Source organism: Papaver somniferum, chromosome 5 (assembly GCF_003573695.1).
Source record: "Papaver somniferum cultivar HN1 chromosome 5, ASM357369v1, whole genome shotgun sequence".
In the NCBI taxonomy this organism is placed as follows: Eukaryota; Viridiplantae; Streptophyta; class Magnoliopsida; order Ranunculales; family Papaveraceae; genus Papaver; species Papaver somniferum.
In genome coordinates this window covers 200,005,429-200,020,792 of record NC_039362.1, presented here as the reverse complement: position 1 = coordinate 200,020,792, position 15,364 = coordinate 200,005,429, and the positions used below count along the sequence as shown (strand labels likewise).

At 38.1% G+C, this 15,364-nt stretch overlaps 2 protein-coding genes across 2 annotated transcripts; one reads left to right on the top strand and one right to left on the bottom strand.

Moving 5' to 3' along the window:
• The first annotated feature begins 347 nt into the window (after positions 1-347).
• LOC113284260 (FACT complex subunit SPT16-like) lies at positions 348-4,803 on the top strand. The gene is made up of 2 exons (XM_026533675.1): positions 348-443; positions 1,249-4,803. Exon 2 carries the CDS (start codon positions 1,310-1,312, stop codon positions 4,499-4,501), a length of 3,192 nt encoding a protein of 1,063 aa, XP_026389460.1. The 5' UTR covers positions 348-443; positions 1,249-1,309; the 3' UTR covers positions 4,502-4,803.
• Positions 4,804-6,647: 1,844 nt separating this feature from the next.
• On the bottom strand, positions 6,648-14,994 carry LOC113280554 (serine hydroxymethyltransferase 3, chloroplastic-like). Its single transcript, XM_026529167.1, has 9 exons — positions 14,890-14,994; positions 14,329-14,400; positions 9,445-9,602; positions 9,191-9,365; positions 8,954-9,071; positions 8,712-8,852; positions 8,510-8,628; positions 8,283-8,381; positions 6,648-6,782 (listed from the first exon to the last, which is right to left on the bottom strand). The coding sequence occupies exons 1-9, from the start codon at positions 14,992-14,994 to the stop codon at positions 6,648-6,650; spliced, it is 1,122 nt and encodes a 373-aa protein (XP_026384952.1).
• Between the last annotated feature and the right edge of the window lie 370 nt (positions 14,995-15,364).

The following is a 15,364-nucleotide window of genomic DNA, read 5'->3' as shown; positions in this document are numbered from 1 at the left end:
CATGGCATTTTTTTTGCAGTTAATTTATTAACAACATTCAGCTCTGCTCCGACAAGAAAATGTTGAGCAAGTATGATACATATCTTTCGATATCTTCACAATGCTACAAATATGAAATTATTTTCCTCAACAGATGTATCCATTCTTGGCTATTAGTGGGATACAAATGCAGGTTATCTTTCCGGGTAAAGCCATTTCTCAAAACCCAATCCTTCCGCCCTCATCATATAGACTTTCTTCCCCATGACTGTCCCAATGGCCCGTCCCTCGGATCCCGTGCCGTAACGTTCCGGGTCATACCCAATTTCAATATAAATATATCCTTCCTTCGAGGCTTCGAACACAAAATAAAAAAAAGGAGCTCTCTCTCCAAACACTAAATAGTTTGCTTCCTCAAAAGCTTTTCTGCAAATCGATTGGATTTCGTCTCTGCAAATTCTTCTGTAAGTTCTTCTTTCTCTTCATCTTTTCATGTATTTTCATCTTCAGTTTTTTTTGTTTGCTTCTTCCAGTTTTCATATTTGATTCCAACTTCTACGCCTTTTTTTACTTAGCTACAAACCCTAACCCTAAATTTTCATCCCCTTTCGAAGAGTTTCAGAAACTCGAAAATGAAAGTTTTTGATGATAATATGGGTTGTTATGCAGCTTCTTTCTGTAGATATGGGTTGAAACAAAGAATTTAATTTGGGTTTTTGGTTTGATTTCTGAGTTTATTCTTATCTGGGAAAGTTAAAACTAGGGTTTCTCACTTTTGGGAAAAGAGGTATATGAGTCGCATTTTCGAATTTATTTGAACATTGGGGTTGTTTATTTGATTACATTGTTTAGATTGATGTATAATTACTGAATTGAAGTTAGATTATTAGGTCATACTGTGTCTTCTTTTTTCTTTTCTTTTTGATTTGGGAATTTTTCTTTTTGATCGGGTTTTACTTTGTTTGTTTTGTGATATTGGAGATGGTTGTGGTTTATTCCAACAGATTTGTGTGAGCTTTCATAGCTTACGATATGTGATGGCATCTCCAATGTGATTTTTTCATGTTTGAAAATATATTTTATGTGGAGGCATGGAGATAGATGGGATGGTGGTTTTCTACCACCTTAATGTGTAGTTGATCTCCAACAGAACTTGGGGAATTTTCTTGTTTTTACATCTTCTCTTGTGTGGAGTTATGTTTGCGGTTGGTTTCTCTTCTTTTCTGATAATAGTCAAAATACTGATGGAGATGTTTCCTTTTTCTTCAGGATTACATTCTATGGTTGTCTGTGCCTTTAACAGGCAGAGTTACTGATTTTTGGATTTCCAATGGCGGCAAATGGAAATGCCTCTGGAAAAGGCGTTAGTTACACCATTGATCTCGAAAACTTCAGCAAGCGCTTGAAGGCATTTTACTCTCACTGGAAGGAAAACAAGACTAATTTCTGGGGTGCCTCAGATGCAATTGTTATTGCAACACCTCCTGCTTCGGAGGATCTTCGCTACTTGAAATCCTCTGCTCTGAACATGTGGTTGTATGGTCTGGAGTTCCCTGAAACTATTATGGTTTTCACGGACAAGCAAATCCACTTCTTGTGTAGTCAGAAGAAGGCATCACTGCTTAATGAAGTGAAAAAATCCACAAAGGACACCATTGGTGCTGAAACTGTGATGCATATTAAGTTGAAGAACGATGATGGAGCTGCATTGATGGGGGATATTTTCCAGGCTATTTCAAAGTCAAGTGATAATGGCTCCCCTATTGTTGGATACATTGCGAAAGAGGCACCTGAAGGTAGTCTGCTGGAGTTATGGAGTGACAAACTGAAAACATCCAACCTCCAACTTGTTGATGTAACTAACGGGTTTTCGGAGCTATTCGCTGTCAAAGACAACACTGAGATTACTAATGTCAAGAAAGCTGCATTTCTGTCTTCTTCAGTGATGAAGCATTTTGTTGTGCCGAAACTTGAGAAGATTATTGATGAGGAGAAGAAGGTTACACATTCTTCGTTGATGGAAGAAACTGAGAAGGCTGTTCTGGAACCTGCAAAGGTCAAGGTGAAGCTGAAAGCAGATAATGTTGATATTTGTTACCCTCCAATCTTTCAAAGCGGGGGAGAGTTTGATCTCAGGCCCAGTGCTTCTAGCAATGAAGATAATTTGTATTATGATTCAGCAAGTGTGATTATATGTGCTGTTGGTTCTCGCTATAACAGTTACTGCTCAAATGTGGCAAGGACATTTCTTATCGATGCAAATGCAATGCAAAGTAAAGCGTACGGGGTTCTCCTTAAGGCCCAGGAGGCAGCAATTGGTGCTTTGAAGGCAGGGAGCAAGGTCAGTGCGGCTTACGAAGCTGCCCTTGCAGTGGTTGAGAAAGATGGTCCCGAGCTTGTTCCAAACCTGACTAAGACTGCAGGAACAGGAATTGGATTGGAGTTCCGTGAATCTGGTCTGAATTTGAATGCCAAGAACGACAGGATATTGAAAGCAGGGATGGTGTTTAACGTTTCCCTTGGGTTTCAGAACTTGCAAGCACAGACAAACAATCCAAAGACAGAAAAGTTTTCTTTATTGCTTGCTGATACTGTTATTGTTAAAGAAAATATTCCAGAAGTTGTGACCATGATCAGTTCAAAAGCCGTGAAGGATGTGGCTTACTCGTTCAATGAGGACGATGAGGAAGAAGACGCAAAACCTAAAGCTAAAGCAGAGCCTAATGGCAGTGAATCTTTGTTGTCTAAAGCCACTCTCAGATCAGACAACCAGGAAATGTCGAAGGAAGAGTTGCGTAGGCAGCATCAGTCCGAACTTGCTCGCCAGAAAAATGAAGAAACAGCAAGGAGGTTGGCTGGGGGTGGATCAGGAGCAGGAGATGGCCGTGGTGTAGCTAAAGCTTCAAGTGATCTAATTGCCTATAAGAATGTAAATGATGTCCCGCCTTCAAGGGAATTGATGATTCAAATTGATCAGAGGAATGAAGCTATTATCTTGCCGCTCTATGGGAGCATGGTCCCGTTCCACGTGGCGACAGTCAAGAGTGTGAGTAGTCAGCAGGACAACAGAACTTGTTATATCAGGATTATCTTTAATGTACCAGGGACAGCGTTCACTCCTCATGATGCAAACTCCTTGAAGTTTCATGGGGCTATCTATTTGAAGGAGGTCTCGTTCCGCTCCAAGGACCCGAGGCATATCAGTGAAGTGGTAAACATGATCAAAACTCTTCGGCGGCAGGTTGCATCGAGGGAGTCAGAGAGGGCAGAGAGGGCCACCTTGGTCACTCAGGAGAAGCTGCAACTAGCGGGCAACAAGTTTAAGCCAATGCGGTTGTCTGACCTCTGGATACGCCCTCCATTTGGAGGGAGAGGTAGAAAGCTTTCTGGTACTCTTGAAGCTCATGTCAATGGTTTCCGGTATTCAACTAGTAAGCCAGATGAGCGTGTTGATATCATGTATGCGAATGTCAAGCATGCTTTCTTCCAGCCTGCAGAGAAAGAGATGATTACACTCTTGCACTTTCACTTGCACAACCACATTATGGTGGGCACTAAAAAGACAAAGGATGTTCAGTTTTATGTTGAAGTGATGGATGTTGTGCAGACCCTGGGTGGTGGAAGGAGATCTAACCATGATCCAGATGAAATTGAGGAAGAGCAGCGGGAGAGGGATAGGAAGAACAGGATCAACATGGATTTCTCGAACTTCGTCAACAAAGTGAATGATCATTGGGGGCAAGCCCAGTTCAGAGGGATGGACCTTGAGTTTGACCAGCCACTTAGGGAACTTGGCTTCCACGGTGTGCCCTACAAGGCATCGGCCTTTATTGTCCCAACTTCAAGTTGCCTGGTGGAACTTATTGAAACACCCTTCCTAGTGGTGTCCTTAAATGAGATTGAGATTGTAAATCTGGAGCGTGTTGGACTTGGTCAGAAGAATTTTGACATGACAATTGTGTTTAAAGACTTCAAACGTGATGTTCTTCGAATTGACTCAATTCCTTCAACTGCGCTGGATGGCATCAAGGAGTGGTTAGATACCACAGACCTCAAGTACTATGAGAGCAGGCTGAACCTGAACTGGAGGTCTATATTGAAGACGATCACAGATGACCCAGAGAAGTTCATTGAGGATGGTGGATGGGAGTTCCTAAACATGGAGGTAAGTGACTCTGGGTCTGACGATACTGAAGATTCAGATCAAGGGTACCAACCTTCGGATGGACAGTCAGATTCTGAACAATCAGACGATGATTCAAGTGGTGGATCACTGGTAGAGTCAGATGAAGATGAGACGGAAGAGTCAGAAGAAGAGTCGGATGAGGAGGAGAAAGGGAAGTCATGGGAGGAGTTGGAAAGAGAGGCTAGCAATGCAGACAGGGAGAAAGGGGTAGAGTCAGACAGTGAAGAAGAAAGGAAAAGGAGGAAGATGAAGGCATATGGGAAGTCTAGGGTCCCTGATAGGAGGGATCCAAGGGGTAGCAGCAGTGGTCCTCCCAAGAGAGCCAAATTGAGGTAGAGAAGCACAACTTCTGTTAATCTCAGTAAATTACCAAGATGTGGTGCAAGCAGCAGTAGAGGTAGTAACGTGTAGTTAGTTTTTATTTTTGGTGTTATCTTCTTCCTCCATCTTTTTGTTTCCCTTTTTCTTTTTCTGGGGGGTATTTAGTGAATGAACCTACGTATGATTAGTAATTAGAGGATGCATCTACTCCGTCACTTATTTTGATCAAAAGAAAATCTTCATTGTGTTGAATCAATTTTTCTGTTGCTCATTGTACTATAATAGATCTACAGACTCAAATTGGAAACCAAATAATGTTTTGTAGACCTGAGAAGAAAGGATCGTTGAAATGCATTGCTTAAGCCAAAAACTTAAGATTGTAGTCTCTGGTGATTCAGATTTTTGGCTGCAAAATCATGCAGGTGGTGTTTGCACAGAGCCTCTAGAGTTGGCATTAGATGTTGCTAGGTCTCTCTCTAGGTAGTTCTCTGTCTCCTTTTCTCCATCACCTCGCCTCTGAAGATTGTTGAAGACACTTGAGACTGCAAAGTGAAATGGGCTTTGGTAAAGAGATCCAGACCATCACAACTTGAAAAAGAATAGTACATTCTAAGATTTCTTCATCGTTACAAACCGAAGATGAAACAGGTTCTGATTCTACTAATTCAGAAGAAGAAGAAGTAATGACAAATACCCACCTTCTCAATTCATTAGTAAGTTTGCAGCTTCAAGATAGACCGCGATTAGAAGAAGAAATATTAGGCTTGAAACATTTGGTTGGTTGGTCAATTACATAACTTGGTATAGCTGAAGCTTGCTCATTGAATTCTACAGGTTGATGGTTGATTTTATTGAAGCAGAGAACAAGCGATTTGGAGACATGGTTTTTGAGAACCTTAAAATTGGTTGGTGACTAGAGACTGTTTACTCGAAACGAAAGTAAAGAACTTGTTGAGTGCAAGTAGGGAATATGCTCATGTTGCAAGCAAGCAGGCATTGACATTACGAGCTAGAAAAGCTGAAGCTTCGAGAAATCAAGAAAAGCTGGAACACAAGGATAATATGATGAAGGATTTGCGAAATCAAATTCTGGAGCTAAAACAAATTCTTGATCAATTGGAGGACCAGAGGAACACCTCGACAGAAAAATTAAAGTTGGTAGAATTAGAGAAGAACAGCTTGACAGAGAAACTACATTAGAGTTGGCAGAAATCTCTTACTTCAAAACTCCATCCAGTGCAATGCAAGTGATCTTATTCATGTTGTAAAATCAAACCTCACAGATATCATGCCTTCAGATGGGTTCTAGTCTCATTTTAACTGAGTTGATATGAATTTTCAGTTTTGTTTTTCCCCCAGATTGAACAGGTGTCAACTGCAGAACATCAAGAAGACCAGCTGTTACCTGAGCTAGAACAACTTTGTAACCTTAGGATAGATTAGTTCAAAGAAGAATCAAGAGCAGGAAAGCATGAACAAAAGAAAAAGCATAATCCCTTAGAACTGAACTTCGATGAATGAAGAGAACGATCATAACCCAGGTTATGGTTCCGACAATTATTTTATAGATACTGCAAATGGTGAATCATGTCTGTACACATATAACCACTGGTATGAATTACCAAAGAAAGCCAAAACTGCTGAAGAAGTTGAAATGGTGGATGATAGGGTATGAGAAAACAAGCAAAGGATATTCGACAACATGCAACGACGAAGAAGAATATTATCAAAATAAATGTTTCGGTCGGTCGGTTTCTGTTTCATATGAACATCATGTTGCAGGGAGGAAATCTTGCTCAAGTTTATAACATACATGGACTTGCTATTATCTTGCTAACAAAATAGAACCTGATACAAAGCTGTAAAAAAAAAATTGTGTGTAAAATTGTTATTCTAGTTCATGAACTTCAAGCTTCTTATTATCTAGCTGATGATGTGAACCACAAATAGATACAATACAAAGTTATGCATCGCAAATGTCGATTCTAGCATCAAACAAGCAAGTTCTGTAAGAGAAAAAAGATAGAAGAGTACCTTGTTTTATATATAAAGTAACCAAGGGATAATAACACCTTGATTTTTGGAGAGATCCGAGTCCTTATTCTGTCCTTAGTAAGCGTCAATAGGAAATATGGTCCAGTTGCTTTACATCTAGAGGCAATTATTGATCACGATAAGTGAAAAGATACTTAACAGATCCGACACTTGGAAAGCAGCTAGACCTTACTTCCATGCTGGCATTTGATCCGTTAGATATCTTGTCACTCTCATAACCAACATGGCTTTCCTGAAATAACTGTAGAAATAGGTCAGAATGATCATAAGTTGGTATACAGACTCTCACTAAAATATTTTGGGTTAGACACTAGTGATTTTCATTGTAAGCATGGCGGGTCAACTGATCATACTGTGACAAGCCTTCTAACATTGTGCTCCAAATCTATAAAAACTTGTTTGCAAAGGTTTAACTAGTATTTCTAAGGGTACAAATACATTAAAAGGGAGATTATATTTGATAAAATGCGGAGTTCAAATTAAAATGATCAAACTTATACATTACCTATAGGAAAACAACAAGGAATAACATGGGTACAGAGGCGAACAAGCTGGGTTGCACCAATACGTCTTGGTGGTCGCCGTATCGTGTGTCCGGCAGTATGGACACAGCCACGTACGGGGACACACCAAAAATACGGCAAAATTATTAAAGGAAAATTTCTTGTTTGGTCCTAGGCCCATATAGTTATTTATAGTAGGGTCCAACTGGAATTTTTTTTTATCCGGAGGTCCAAAATTAATTAAAACATGGAAATGTCCTAATGCCCATTACTACCAAACGTGTGTGTCTACACTGCTTACAAATTTGAGTACATATCTGGTACACTGCTTAAAAATTCGAGTACATATTTGTTACACTGCTTACAAATTTGAGTACATATCTGTCTGAGTACATATCTGTCGTACTGCTTACAAATCCGATTATATATCTGAATTCTTACAAATTCGAGTACATATTTGCTGCACTGCTTCCAGGTAGAGTACAAATCTGTAAGAATCAATGATAAATAAATTAGAAAACGTATTACATCACATACACTGTAGGATCATACAATGTAGCAACCCAACCTTCTATGTTCCTCCAAATCCATTTGCAGCACACCTTCTTTCAAACACACGTCACAACCAATTTGTAATTTCATCAAGACCACCACCAATTTCACAAGCTTGCAAATCTGAACCAACGACAACTCCTGTTCCTATCATTCAAAATCTGTCATTTCTTGCAATAAGTTTTGAACTGCAGCTCCAGATCATCTCCATATCCAATTCCAGTACTAAATCAAACGTAACAAAGAGCATCTATTTCAGTATTTCATATACGTACTGAATCAAACATAACAAGGAGCACTTCCTATCAGTATGCGATATATGTACTGAAGATTCATGAACTACAAATCAACAGTATGACAACAACAGGTGACAGATCTATGAAAAATAAGAGAATCGAAAGACATATTACAATATTTCACATAAGCACTGAAGGGTAAGACTAAAAAAAGAGCAAAAACACAGCAAATAACACTTCCTATCAGTATTATACATACATACTCATGGATCGAACCAAAAAAATTGGAAAAACTTCAAATAAAACAAAATTAGAAGAGTTTTGTATCAGTACGCCATATATGTACTGTCAATTCATACACGAAAAACAACTGTAACAAACCTAAAAAATGTTATAATGTTGAACCAATGATAAATAACAAATAACCGCTACAGTTTTAGTTACCTGTAACCCTGGGAAAACAGCATTGTTAATCGCAGATTCCATATCAACCCAAAGAACAGGATCTTTCTTGAAGAAAATCATGCCACCTCTGGGACCTCGTAATGACTGCAAATTGAAACAGAAGACATATTAAACAACATGACCCTTGAACCTAAACCAATAAAAACAAATGCTGCTTGTGTTGGTGTCAGTAGTTGCAGTCTTGCAGACTTCATGAATGGGACTAGGTGTACCTTGTGAGTGGTGGTTGTTACAACATCACAGTATTCAAATGGGTCGGAAAGTAGAGATGCAGCAACGAGACCACTTATGTGAGCCATATCCATCATGAGAAAAGCCCCAACAGAACAATCTTCAAGAAACATAGTAGGAAAGGGAATTAGGTGTGCGTAATGGGTTAACTAGTCTGATTCTCTGATCACTAAGAATCACAACTGTTGACAATCAAAAGATATGTGTATACCTTTCTCATTCGAGGATAATCGAAATCACGAGGATAAGCACTAACACCAACAATGATGAGTTTTGGTCGAAAGAGGGTGGTAGTTTTCTCAAGCATATCATAATCAATAAGGCCTGCAAGTGAATTTGGTAATGAATGCAAATTATCAACGAATTATAAATGAACAACAATAGACCACATAGTCATTACACAATATAAGAATGCAGAGCAGCACCTGTTGATTCATCAAGACGGTAGGGCATTGATTCAAAATAAATCGAAGTCCCAGATACCCGTCTTTTAGGAGTCATAAATCCATGTGACAAGTGACCTCCATGAGGAAGATCCAGACCCTGTGCCAGTTACATGAACAAATTAATACAGCCTCATATTTTGAAAGGAGAGTTGATTACATCCCTTAGGGGTTCAAAACTGATTTCAAAAAATTGGAGAGAAAGAGGCCTCAACTTACCATAATACAGTCATGTGGGTTGAGAAGTGCAGTGTAAACTTCAAAGTTAGCAAGAGAACCAGACAGAGGTTGGACATTAACTCCCCATTTCTTTGGGTCTAAGTGAAATGCAGCCAAAGCCCTTTGTTGACAAAGTGTCTCTAACTCATCAATGTACTCATTGCCACCATAGTACCTACATTGCAGAATGAAATGATCAAATGCATTTCAATACAAATACAGGGAAAAAATACAACATTAAGCACCATCTTTACCTTTTACCATGAAGCCCTTCTGAATACTTTTTTGTGAGACAAAAACCCACAGCTTCCATCACTGCGCGAGATGTAAAATTCTCTGAAGCAATGAGCTCCAAGCTGTTAAACTGACGATTCTTCTCACTATCAATTATTGAACGTACTTCAGGGTCTGCCTAACTTGAGAAGGTAATCTATCCGCAGTAGTAGTACCCAACTTGGGAAAAAAAGTTGAAGAACCTTTAGTAAAAAGATTGGGTTGTTGTACAGCAACACCCATTATTGCAGCTCCACTGTATGCCTGCATCTTCTTCACTTCTCCTTAAACATAACAAGGAGCACTTCCTATCAGTATGCGATATATGTACTGAAGATTCATGAACTACAAATCAACAGTATGACAACAACAGATGACAGATCTATGAAAAATAAGAGAATCGAAAGACATATTACAGTATTTCACATACGTACTGAAGGGTAAAACTAAAAAAGGAGCAAAAACACAGCAAATAGCACTTCCTATCAGTATTATACATACATACATACTCATGGATCGAACCAAAAAAATTGGAAAAACTTCAAATAAAACAAAATTAGAAGAGTTTTGTATCAGTACGCCATATATGTACTGTCAATTCATACACAAAAAACAACTGTAACAAACCTAAAAACCATAAAAGCGTCAATCAAATCGATTTGATTATCATAATACAATAAAAAAACAAGTCAAAAGAAGAAAAACCGAACAAAATAATCAAACAAGATGATTAGAAAGCATACCTGGAAACAGAAAAACAAATATTCTCCTCGTAAATCATAATAATGCACCATCTTGTTCTTCTTCTTCTTAAAAGTAGACTAGGTTTCTGTCAGTACGGGATATACGTACTGCTGGTTCATACACAACAACAAACTGAAATAAATCTAAAACCAACAAAAATGGAACTGGTATAATCAGATCTAATAACGAAATGAACAAACAATCTGATTATTCATCTAGATCTAGTAAAATAATCAACAAATTAGACACGGAGATAAAAGACGAAATCAAATACAACCACGATTAGATCATGAAAACCCTAATATAAACATTGCAACAAAGAAATTTTCATCTGATTTTGTAGAAGCGAGAGATATTGAAGAAGACCATAAATCGAGAGAGTCTTATTTCAGTATCGAAGATATGTACTTATGAATCAAACAACAACAAGTGATAAAACTAAGAACAAAACAGAATCAAAAGCAATTTGTATCAGTATTCAACATATGTACTGTTGGATAATACCCCTGAAACAACAAACAAGCACGATTTTGATAAAATGAAGAAGCGAAAACAACAAGATAATCAAATCGAAAGTTCAAATATGTTAAAAACATCATAATCTAGCCAAAAAATTAAATAATTACGATCAAGATTCATAAAAATCAAACCAAAACAAAAATAAATGCAAAAAACAAACAAAAACCGAAAGAAGAAGGTGAAAACGTAATCAAAACGATCCGATCTTCACAGATTCAGTTGAAAAAAAAAACAGCAGAAAAAGATATTACATAACATACCTGTAAATCTTCAAAGAGATCTTCATAAAAACTCTACCTCGTAATTCAAAAGCAGGAGCAAAATTTGAGAAGATGAAGAAAGAGAGGAGGAGAGTGGAACTCGGATCTGTAAAAAATGGTGATTTTTTTTAAGAAACATATATGTATTATCAGGAATGGGTAGTTTGGGTATTTTTAAAAGTGGATTATGACATCCCACACGTGTAACGGACCAGGGGATAAAAATTTTGGTCTAATTTCTTCTTTTTTTTTTATTATGGACCTCTGGTTACTGGGCTTTAGTGGGTGGACCTGCTACTAACTAAGACTACCATAATAATACCTATATTGGCAATTCCTACATTATTAAACCTATTATTTTAATTGTAATGTAACGGTCACCTACTTTCAAGGGAGGTAGTAATTGAAAAATTACAGCTGTGTCGTTGTAATCATCTGCCCGTGTTAGCATCAAAGATAATAAATATCTTTGAGTGAGATGAAAAACCTAATCTATCTCTGTCCGCCATTAAAATCAATCTCCATTCTTCACCATAAGCCATTACTCATGAATCTGTATTACGACTAGGGGTGTAAATAATACCCGAAAATATTCGGCCTGCCTGTATCCGCCCGATCCCGCCTGTATCCGAAGTAGTCCAAAGTCTGTTATGGCCCGTCATGGACCACCCGGCCTGGCCTAGATTAATTTATTGGGCGGTCTCGGGCTTTGCGATTAATTATGATGCCCGGCCTGATCCCCGGCCTGAAAGCCTTCTATGTACCATTAATCATTTAATATCCTCTTAAAAAGAGTTAAAAGTTACAATTTTATAATTGTCAATTTTGTGTCAAGAAAAATAAAATATATAATTGTTTTTTTACTTATAATTAACCTTTTCAAAACATTAATGGTAATATATTTTCTTATTAGAAAGTTTATTGTACTCTAATTAATTATTTATTATAGGCTAAAATTAAAAATTTGTCAGTGTAATTTAAATATAAAATAATACTATCACTTACGATATGTGATGTTGGAAAGGAAAGGATATTGTATTTAATACCGTTCATTTGAAAATTTAAACTTAAAAAAAAAAAAAAAAAAAATAGTGGCCTGTCCGGCCCGATCTGGCCTGCCCGTATAAAAAGCGGGCTTTGGGCGGTCTTTGAGTAGCAAATTATCTACTTGTGCCCGGCCTGTCCGGCCTGAATTTGTTTACGGACTCACAAATATTAAGCCTGGCCTGCCCGGCCTGTCTTAGTTTTTGGGTCGGGCGGCCCAGCCTGCCCGAATTTACACCCCTAACTACGACTGGTAAGTAAGCTAAACTGTTGTATTTTAGACTTGAGTTGTCCCGTTTGCTAGTTAGAAATGTCAGAAAACTCAGATGTTGCACCATTATGGAACTATGTTGACAAGACTTGCCAAGTTATAACAGCCAATACCCAAGATTAGCATACACACTAGAGGTTGAACACACAGAAACTACTACTGTGAATGGAATGTCAAGGTCTAGAATACTTGACTTGTTCTTGACAGAAGTTTATACTTAGCGCCAACTTTAATTGACTCTTTACCTGACAGTTACAGTATCTTTCCCAAAAACGTGGAGTTATAGAAAGACATCGATACATGGATCAGAGAGTTTCAATAGCTGAGAAAAGAGACTCGATGACTGGAGGCCCTACGGCCAAAGCAACTGTTCAGGAAACTCTAGCAAGTAAAACTCCTTTTGTGCTACATCCTATAAGTAGGTAAATGGCGATCAGTCGTAATATGGTTACATGTGGTTCTGGACATTGGCGGGCATCCAAGAGTTTTGTAGCATTTGGACAACCACAAACACGATGTACGCAAGATTCACTAAAAAGATGTAGATGGCACCTTTGTCTGATTCAGATGAACTGTATGTAAGATTTCAGACTGTCTCCTATTCTTACTTTCAAGCTCAATCACCTGGGGCCAACAAATTGTTTCAACGGTTTCTCATGCTGAGTCGCTGACTTATCGTAATCACTTTTGACCAGTTCCATAACTTAGAGAAGAGGATACTTCAGCATCCCTCTCAGAACTTAGCGATGCCCTTCATAAAAGACTAGCTAAGTGAACCCAAACCTATTTGGGGATTTTCATAAATGCAAAACCTATTGAGACCAATTACTTGTGAACACTAAGCTCAGATATCATCACTGGAATCTTTCTTGCTGTTGACAATAAAGAAACTAAATGGTTTCAAAGGATAAGCAACGAGACGACAATAATGGTTCCTGAAAATGTTCTGTTGTTAATGTGCATCAAAGAAAGCAATATAGACTATAAATCACTAATACAGGAATACTCAGTTTAAGTACCAACGAGACCAGTTAATGTAATTTAACTGTCATCATAGAAAACAGGCTCAGCATAGATGACTGGCCAAGCAAATCCGAACCTATTCAGGTTGTCTTCACTATTCAAGATTTTCCTCAGGTTCAGTTTAGTTTCGAAGTGTTTACCAAATGGTTCAACATATACTACGAAATTCCAAAAGCATTTTGAAATTTGTTTTCAACATGAAAGCTGAAAAGAATATTATTCTCAGGCTTGACATGCTGAAGACAGCGGTTTTGCAGTCAGGAAGGATGCTAATAGACCATTGGGGATGGTAAAGCATTTCCCGAAGATCAGAATTGCAAAACCGTTTGCAACTCACCAAAATTGAACCACCTAATTCACACACGAAATAAAATCCCGAGCAGGTTCTTAAAGCAAACAGATATAGATAATAGATTCTTGCATATGCCATATGTACCATTCTCATCCACATATATGCTAATTTGCTCAGATTAGATCAACTAAGCTAGTATTTTATGGAAGAAATAGCACACACAATTAAGTGGTGGCAAATGATGCCACTTGGGGTTCTATCTGAGTCGAAGTTAATCAACTGGAAAGTTCATTCATATGTGGATGTAGGCATGAAATGTGTAAAGTACCTTTGCTAAAAGCCTGAAAACAAAATCATTGTTTTACATCCTGGTAATAATCTGCAAGGTACATTTACCATCAGAGAGAACTGCCTAGTTGAATCTATTGTTCTTGTAAAATTTTCATTGATGAATGAAGACAAATTTTTGTGCAGTTACTATCGGTTAAGTCACTAACGAAATGCAGAGTTGATAAAACAATATAGCTTAACCTCAAATAAGAAAGTAAAAACCATTCCCACCAAAGGTGGATCGATGATATAAAGATAGAACAGCAAGAGTCGACATATATCACTTACTAAGACAATTTCATTAGCATTAATATTCACGTAACTGTTACTTTTTATCTAATTTCAAAATGAAACTCAACGAAGACTGACCAGTTTATACTACCAGAACCTGGTTTACTTTTGGAGCAGTCCATCTACACTGTGAAGCAGCGATTGCAGCAAACCCAGCTTCTAACTAGAGAGAAAGGAACATGTTGACAGAGAACTAAAGACCCACTCTAAAATGTCCGGATAGCTAGAAACCTGAAAATGCAAGCAGCATAGATCCATAGATGCAAAAACTGTTGCATAAGATTTACCTTAATGGCCTGGGTTGCACCGATACCGCCACGGGTGTCCGACGCACCGACGTGTCCGTGTGTCCATTACGACAACTCTGAAAAACCATAATACGGGGACACACCGGTATACATAAATATCGTAAATTTTTAAAGATATGTATAGATACATAATTTTGCCGATGTGCCTTAACCCTTGAATAAGACCCCTTAAAAGTCTCTAAACAAATTTTGCATTTGATTTCCCAATTTCCACCACCACTTTGACTCCTACAGACTCTGTCAACATAATTCCATAATGGTGCAACATCTGAGTTTTCTGACATTTCTAACTAGCAAGCGAGACAACAACTCAAGTCTAGAATACAACAGTTTAGCTTACTTACCATTGGTAGTACAGATTCATGAGTAATGGCTAATGGTGAAGAATGGAGATTGATTTTAATGGTGGAGAGCAGAGATAGATCTGGTTTTTCATCTCGCTCAAACATATTTATTATCTTTGATGCTAACATGAGCAGATGATTACAACCACGCAGCTTTAATAAGTTTTTCAATTACTACCTCCCTTGAAAGTAGGTGACCGTTAATTAAAACAATAAGTATTTGTGTGTCCCCGTATGTGGATGTGTCCATACGGCCGGACACACGATACGGTGACCACCAAGACGTATTGGTGCAACCCAGTTAATGGCATAGTTCCAAGAAAATAAAAAGCATAGCCATGATGTGCATTGTGCCCAAAAACAACCCTATGTCTACAGAATGCACATTAAAAGAATAGTGGGCACACTGAAATGTGCATAATGGAATGCATTGTGCTCCTTCGTCTTGAAGTGGATTTTTGTATGTTTACGATAT